Source organism: Lipophrys pholis (assembly GCF_963383615.2).
Source record: "Lipophrys pholis genome assembly, chromosome: 4".
Classification (NCBI taxonomy): Eukaryota; Metazoa; Chordata; class Actinopteri; order Blenniiformes; family Blenniidae; genus Lipophrys; species Lipophrys pholis.
Genome location: NC_137637.1, coordinates 32397904 through 32404716, shown reverse-complemented (window position 1 = coordinate 32404716; position 6813 = coordinate 32397904). Strand labels below are relative to the sequence as shown.

The following is a 6813-nucleotide window of genomic DNA, read 5'->3' as shown; positions in this document are numbered from 1 at the left end:
TTTATGCATCATATTTATTGTTTCTTGAACACTCGGGGAAAACAAAACTTTTTCTTCTGGTAATGCAGGAAAAATCTAAAGTGGGAGAAATTAAGGCGAGTACGAGGAGCAGAACGACGGGCGGAGGCTTCTACATGAACATGTCGTCGTATCCTGGAGGAGGCATGTGGTCTGGATCCGGCCTACACACACACACACACACACACACCAAAACATCAATATCTGATAAACATCCATCTGTAATTTTTGATTTTTCAATAATCGGTAACATTGTCCAGCTGTGAAATTATTCTGTGTGTGTGTGTGTGTGTGTGTGTGTGTGTGTGTGTGTGTGTGTGTGTGTGTGTGTCTGACCCTGGTCTGCGGCGTCCGACGGGTCCAAACGGGTCGAAGCGAGCCCCTGGGGGGACGGCTCCCGGAGGAAGGATGTCCGGGATGCCGCTGGACGGGTTGAAGCCGGAGCGAGGATACCCTGATCTCAGAGGGTCCACGATCATCCCTCCACCACCCCGAGACCTGAGGAGGAGAAGAAAGAGGTCAAGAGATAATAAACTGAACTCATTTTAATATCAGCGAGAGACAGACCAACTCCATTTGATGCTACTTTGACCTACAAATCCTGAACAAACAATTCCAGTCTGATTATGAGCGATGAAGACGAGATGAAATCCACCAAGCAGAACATTTACATTTTCTATCCAACTGATATCCTGAAGGCCTCTGCGTTCTCCAAAGAGATGAAGAAGCAAGTTCGCTTGTTGACACCAGCCAGCAGCAGAAAATAATCATCTTCGTCAGGACATGTCGTACTCTGAGAAGAAGCTGGGCGAACATGCAGGCCCCGCCCCCTCACAACAGACCACGCCCCCTCACACTAGGCCACGCCCCCGCGCAGCAGGCACACTTCTGTTAAGCAGCGTTTATATTTTCATTTCAGCTCCAAATTAGATCAGAAATACATTAAACTGAACTCTTTCAATAGTAAAAAAAGAGCGGTGGTGTCCGTTTACACAACAGCCACACTCCCAACGTGGAATTTTTTGAAAACGCTCCGACTCCGTGAAAACGATACTTTCCAAAAACGATCAGGCTCCATCTCATTGTGGACGTCAGAAACGTTGCTACTGCGCGTGCACACCATAGTTCTGTAGTAAATAGTTCTTCTGCACATGCTCAGTAGGTGGACAATAACATATGCGTTTGGATTCATGACAAAGACGAACAGCAGCGCCAACTCGTGGCCTGGCATGCTCATTACATCGTTGTGAAAATGTTCAACGTGTAAGATGATGCTTTTTTTTCACTTGAAATGCTGTGATGTAAAAACAAGACTGCATCCTCAAACAGGAGGTTGGATATGATGAGCGAGGAGCTAAACTCCACAATCTATTACAAAAAGTGTTTTGTTTTTTTTAAAAAGCACCAAAATATTAAAAGGATGATGCAGACACAAACTCAAACAGGAAGAAAATTCAAATTTATAGCTGAACAAACCTAAAAGCAAAAAAACAACAAAAAACGCCACAAATACGGTGAACACAAAGTGATCAACGCATCTTCACTATCAGCAGATAATAGTGAATATATAATGTAATTATGACATAACTTTTTTTTTTTTATGTATTTTTGGGTGTTTTGTTTGCGTCGCTCACAGGTTGGATGTTAAAACCTCATATTCAGCTTTCAGAGGGAGTCTGGACCAGATCCTGTAATCCACTACTGTGTGTGTGTGTGTGTGTGTGTGTGTGTGTGTGTGTGTGTGTGTGTGTGTGTGTGTGTGTGTGTGTGTGTGTGTGTGTGTGTGTGTGTGTGTGTGTGTGTGTGTGTGTGTGTGTGTTCCGAGTGCTCATCCCCCAAAATCCCAGATTAAGAGGGAAACCGCGCACACACACACACACAAGGAAATGATTTCCATAAAAACGATTACAGGGGATTTGTCAGGAGGAAAGAAACTCACCCGAAAGGATCCAGATCTGCCCCTCCTGCAGCGAAGGGGGGCTCCATGGGGTCCGGCCTGGGAAACAACACACACACACACACCAGACAACATGAGTATTTTCCCTGTTCTTCGGTCCAAATGGTAAAACCTCGTACTTTAACATCTTTTTGGATTGTGAGACAAATGAATACTCCGAAAACAATCTTTTCTTTAACTAATGTGAAATTGTATAAAAAGGTCGAAAGACAAATGTCACCTTTAAATCAATGACAACTAACAAGCAAAAGGAACTTCAAAGATGCAAAACAGACTTAGAGATTCCAAATAAAGCATTGCACATGTGTAAAAGAACTATTCACTATGGCCATGGTGTGCATGTGCAGTAGCAGCGTATCCGCCGTCTACAAGGAGAGGAAGAGTTCTTAAGAAGTTGCATTTTCACTCGTTGTGTAAACAGAAACCCAAAACAAAAGGAAAGTTTTGCGTTTTCACCTGAAAGCGTCGGATAAACTGGGCATGAAACAAAAGCACAAGTACAACTATTAAAATATAAAGGATTACATAAGGATACTCTAACCTTAAAAGATGGAGGAAAAAAAGCTTAAAGGGAAGCAAAGTAACTAGAAGAGAGAAAAACAAGGCGTTAAAATAAAATGATGGAAAAAGAACCAAAGAGGTGCAAAATAAACTGTGAAAACGAAGTAAAGTCACGACAGGCTTCAAAGTCACAAAACCACGGAAGATAAAGTGAATTTTTATTTCATTGTAGAAGAAAGAAAAGAAGCTCATTTTGAAGATTTTCATGTTTTAAAGAAATAAACCGTTTGAAAATATTAAAATCAACCTTCAGCTGCTCCTCACTTCCATCACCTTCAGCCTCCTCCTCCATCATCCTCCATCATCATCCTCCACTCAAATCTGTTTTTTTTGGTCGTGCTTTGTTTTGCTTTTCACCAGTAACCCCCCCCCCCCCCCCCCCTCCCTCCCTCCCTCCCTCCCCCCTTCCCTTCCCTCCCTCCCTCCCTTCCTCCTGGGACGAGGTGACAGCAGTCAGGTCGATAAAGTGCTGACATCACCTCACATCTCATCTGATCGGGTCACGGCTAAGAGGACGCAGAGAGGACGGGAGGACGGGAGGAGGACGGTCACAGGTCTGTGTGGAACAGAAAAAAGCCTTCACAGATATAGATTTCTCCAATACACGGACAAATCCGTCTCATATCAGGACCGATATATTTGTTAATTCAAACAAAGAAACCCCGAGGAACTCTTCAGTGGTTTGAATCAAAACAGCATCAAAAAAATCTGGTTTTTCTAAACTGAAATAGAGTTCAGTCTAATTCAAACTACTTCATCTACCGACTCACTTCTGCCGATTCCTTACTTTGAGGAGCTGAGGCCCCGTTTCCACGACAACGTTTTCAAGTGAAAACGCTAAACGCATTCGTATGTGTAAACGAGGGCCTTTCTGAAGTCTTGAGGTCAAACCGAACCAGACGTGCTCTGATCAGCACTTCAGCAGAGGAACAACGAACAGACACAGAGCGGAGCGGAGCGATCACCAACCAGTGAGGCTGACGAGGCCTGCTGGGGATCCGGAGCGGGTCGTTGTCCTCCGCTGCTCTCCTTCTTCTCTGCTCCTCCTCTGCCTCGTCTCGGCGACTCCTCGTCTCTGCTCGCTGTCCCGCCGCTTTGTCCCGAGCGGGCAGCAGCTGCTTCCTCACCGCCTCCGACAGCCCGTCCGCGTCCTTGAAGGCTCTGCCGAGGACAGACCGCCGTCAACTTCAGAGCATTTGAACTCTTCTCATTCAGTCACATTCTGTCTTCCTCCTGCAGGCCGGTGGATGTGTGTGGTTGTGTGTCTCTGTTCCAACACTCTCGTCTGGACGCTCGGACCTCGGCGCTGCCTCCTGAAGCTCCCCCGAGGCTCTCACGCAGGTAAAGCAAGAAGAAAACACACACCAACCTGTCGAAGGTGTGCAGCTGGTCGGCGTCCACGTGATCTCCGATGTTCACCGTCAAGTCTGAAACCTGCTGCGTGCTGCAGTTCTATACAAACAAAGAACATCAATAAACATCGGGCGGGCGCAAATTTTTTAATTCAGTAACAAGCCACCAGTGGGTGCAGACGGACATTATAAACCGCGTAAATGTTTCACACTTAAACCTGAGCTGATCCCTGGCCACTCTTCCTCGCTCCTTCCATCTTGGGAGCCGTTGTCAAAAAGTTGAGTAAACGAGCACCATTGTGTTATTTAGTCTGTAGCAGACATTTACATAATTTATCACATGTTCACAGCACAGGAGTCCAAATACACGGGAGAAACCCTTCACTGTGCTCTCAACCTCTCTAGAAAAACTCCCAATCTCTGAGCTGCTTTGCTTCTGAATGAAAATTGGAGCCAGAAATGAGCTCATTTTAACACAATTGTTTCTCCACTATGGACTAGGAAGTAAAGCAACGATTTAAAAGTGTGTTTATAATAATATGACGGGACAAGGCCGGCATGCTGCTGTGAAGGTTCCCACCACCAGGTTGAAGATCAAGGTGGAGTCCACAGAGATGGCTTTCAGCAGCATGTTGGTGTCAGGGTTGCTGGCTTTATATCTCAAACTGTAGAGCTCTTTGTTGCTGCTCCAGTCGGCAGGCAGCAGCTCGGACTTCTTATCAGAGCTGCGAGGCTGGAGGACAGGGAGGACAGAGAGGACAGTCAGTTAAACGTCAGGAATGGAGACAGAGCACAATGTCCCCACAGTCAGCTCCCACTGACACAGCTAGCTTGCTGAACGTGACAAGACACTTTCCCCAACTCGAGCAAACACATTTTGAATCCACGTGTCAGATTTCTTCAATCTTTTATTTGATGTCGGTCACTCTCAAGAGGCTAATTCGGGAAGCTAACCAAGCTAACTGCGACTTCGCCTGTACAGAATTCCCTTTGAAGAAACGCCGATTTAAGACATTTCGCAAACAGTTCAAGTAAATAAATTAAAAGCCCAACACAAGATGAGGTTTCTAGACGTTTAAAGCGCCTTCTTCAATTCGGCGTGTAAGTGATTCACTGACATGTCAATGTTGAAGACGTAGTTTTTGTCATTTTGTTCTGTGTGGTTAGTACGTGAATATTGTGACGGTAACAACGCACCTCGTCCCCGGAGCCGACACACCGGAAGCCGCTCTTGATCATCTCCCAGTGGACCAGACACACCACGGCGTCCTGCGGGCAGGAGATGCTGCCTGCCACGCAGGTGTACAACACCTCCAGTCCGGCCATGTTTACTCTCAGGGTACAACAACCCAGCGGAAAGGAAGAGAAACCGAAACCGAAGTCCGGGCGGAAGTTCAGCGGAAATGGGTCAACGACGGGGCGGAAGTCTCGGAAGCTTTACTTTCAAAGTAAAGTGGGGGAAAAATACAGAGTTTCCTTTTATTCTAGAAGTACTAGTAGAAGTAGAAGTTGTTGTTCATAGAAGTATTGGTGGGAGAAGTAGAAGCACAGAACAGACAGGCAGGCTCGCCGTGCTGAGTTCGCTCACGGAGCTTCCCGGTCGGGCGGAGCTTTACCGCTGGGAAGCACAGGAGAGGTAAGACGCTACGTGCTGCGACAATCCAGTTAGTAAAACATTTGCATCTTTTTTTTTAGCTCTATCTATCTATCTATCTATCTATCTGTCTATCTGTCTATCTGTCTGTCTGTCTGTCTGTCTGTCTGTCTGTCTGTACCATAAAATAATAGAAACTAATAATAAACATCATCATTGAATCATTGCAACAACACAACTACAGAGATTTTTGTAATATTCTTTAGTCATTTTTGTGTTGAGACGGTGAGGGGTGTTGTTGGCAGCTGTTGACATCGTAATGTAACAGTTACTTTTAAAGCAAGTAATCAGTAAAGTAAATAAGTTACTTTTCAAAGGAGTAACTAGTAATCAGTAATCATATTGCTTTTTCTAGGTAACTGTGGCAACACTGCTGACAACACATTGTCATGTTTTAATCTTAAGCAACTTGCTTATAAACGAGCAGCTTTTACATTTATTGAATTACACATACATTCTCTTGTATGCCACTGTTCTCTTTCGTACCGCTTTCTTATCCATCTTATCTACCTTTAAACTAATTGTGCTTAGAGTTGCTGCTGTGATGACAGAATTTCCCCATGTGGATTTAATGAAGTCTGATCTAATCTAAAATTTTGTCATAAATGCACATTGAAACGGCAGCAAGCTGTTTGTGTGGGAGTTGTTCTTACTGAAGAGCTTCACTGTCATGTGACGCTTCATTAAAGAGCACAAGAGACTATTCTTTCTTTGCTTTCAGCTACAGAACACATTTTGTCCCTCTCCTGTGTTTCACCATAAACATGCCCAGATCTTCCTTCCTTATGATGGCTGTTGGTATCTGGTACTTGGAGCTGCTGGTCTGACAGAAAGCTCAGTCCTGTTATGTGCTGCCATCCAGTGGCAAAATCAGGGAATGACAGTGTGGTGGGAAGAAAAAGCTCTTCACTCGAGAATCTTTTGTTTATTCTGCAGAACTTGTTTAAACATACGTACTACGGAAGAGTATTAGTACGGAAGAGTATTAGGGCCACTGAAGGAAAAAAAATTCGGAGGCTAAAAAAAACAAACAAAAACCTTCAGAGAAAGTCAAAGTCGAGATTTTTTTTTGCATGGAGAGACCGTCTATCCATCCCTCATCATTTGCCCATAGATGTGAATTCACATTAAATCACTTAAGTCTGACTATATATAGTTGCTTACTGCTTATGGACATGTGATTTTACACAGGATTTCCTTGATTAATAACAACACGTTTTAATAAGCAGCCCGGGATCCATACGGACACGTGTCTTTGTCCTTCGTACTCG

General features: G+C 44.6%; 1 protein-coding gene across 1 annotated transcript; it reads right to left on the bottom strand.

Annotated features, from left to right (window-relative positions):
• psmf1 (proteasome inhibitor subunit 1) lies at nucleotides 1-5291 on the bottom strand. Its single transcript, XM_080461978.1, has 7 exons — nucleotides 5086-5291; nucleotides 4469-4621; nucleotides 3906-3988; nucleotides 3506-3697; nucleotides 1958-2014; nucleotides 355-516; nucleotides 1-182 (listed from the first exon to the last, which is right to left on the bottom strand). Exons 1-7 carry the CDS (start codon nucleotides 5212-5214, stop codon nucleotides 131-133), a joined length of 828 nt encoding a protein of 275 aa, XP_080318104.1. The 5' UTR covers nucleotides 5215-5291; the 3' UTR covers nucleotides 1-130.
• Nucleotides 5292-6813: the final 1522 nt, after the last annotated feature.

Bases quoted from the DNA above. Each gene is read 5' to 3' on its own strand.
- psmf1 (XM_080461978.1), bottom strand. From the start codon at position 5,214: ATGGCCGGACTGGAGGTGTTGTACACCTGCGTGGCAGGCAGCATCTCC. The intron at 3,989-4,468 runs GTGGGAACCTTC...TTGTTTGTATAG, and splicing joins CCTTGATCTTCAACCTGGTG to AACTGCAGCACGCAGCAGGT. The intron at 517-1,957 runs GTGAGTTTCTTT...TCTCCTCCTCAG, and splicing joins GCAGATCTGGATCCTTTCGG to GTCTCGGGGTGGTGGAGGGA.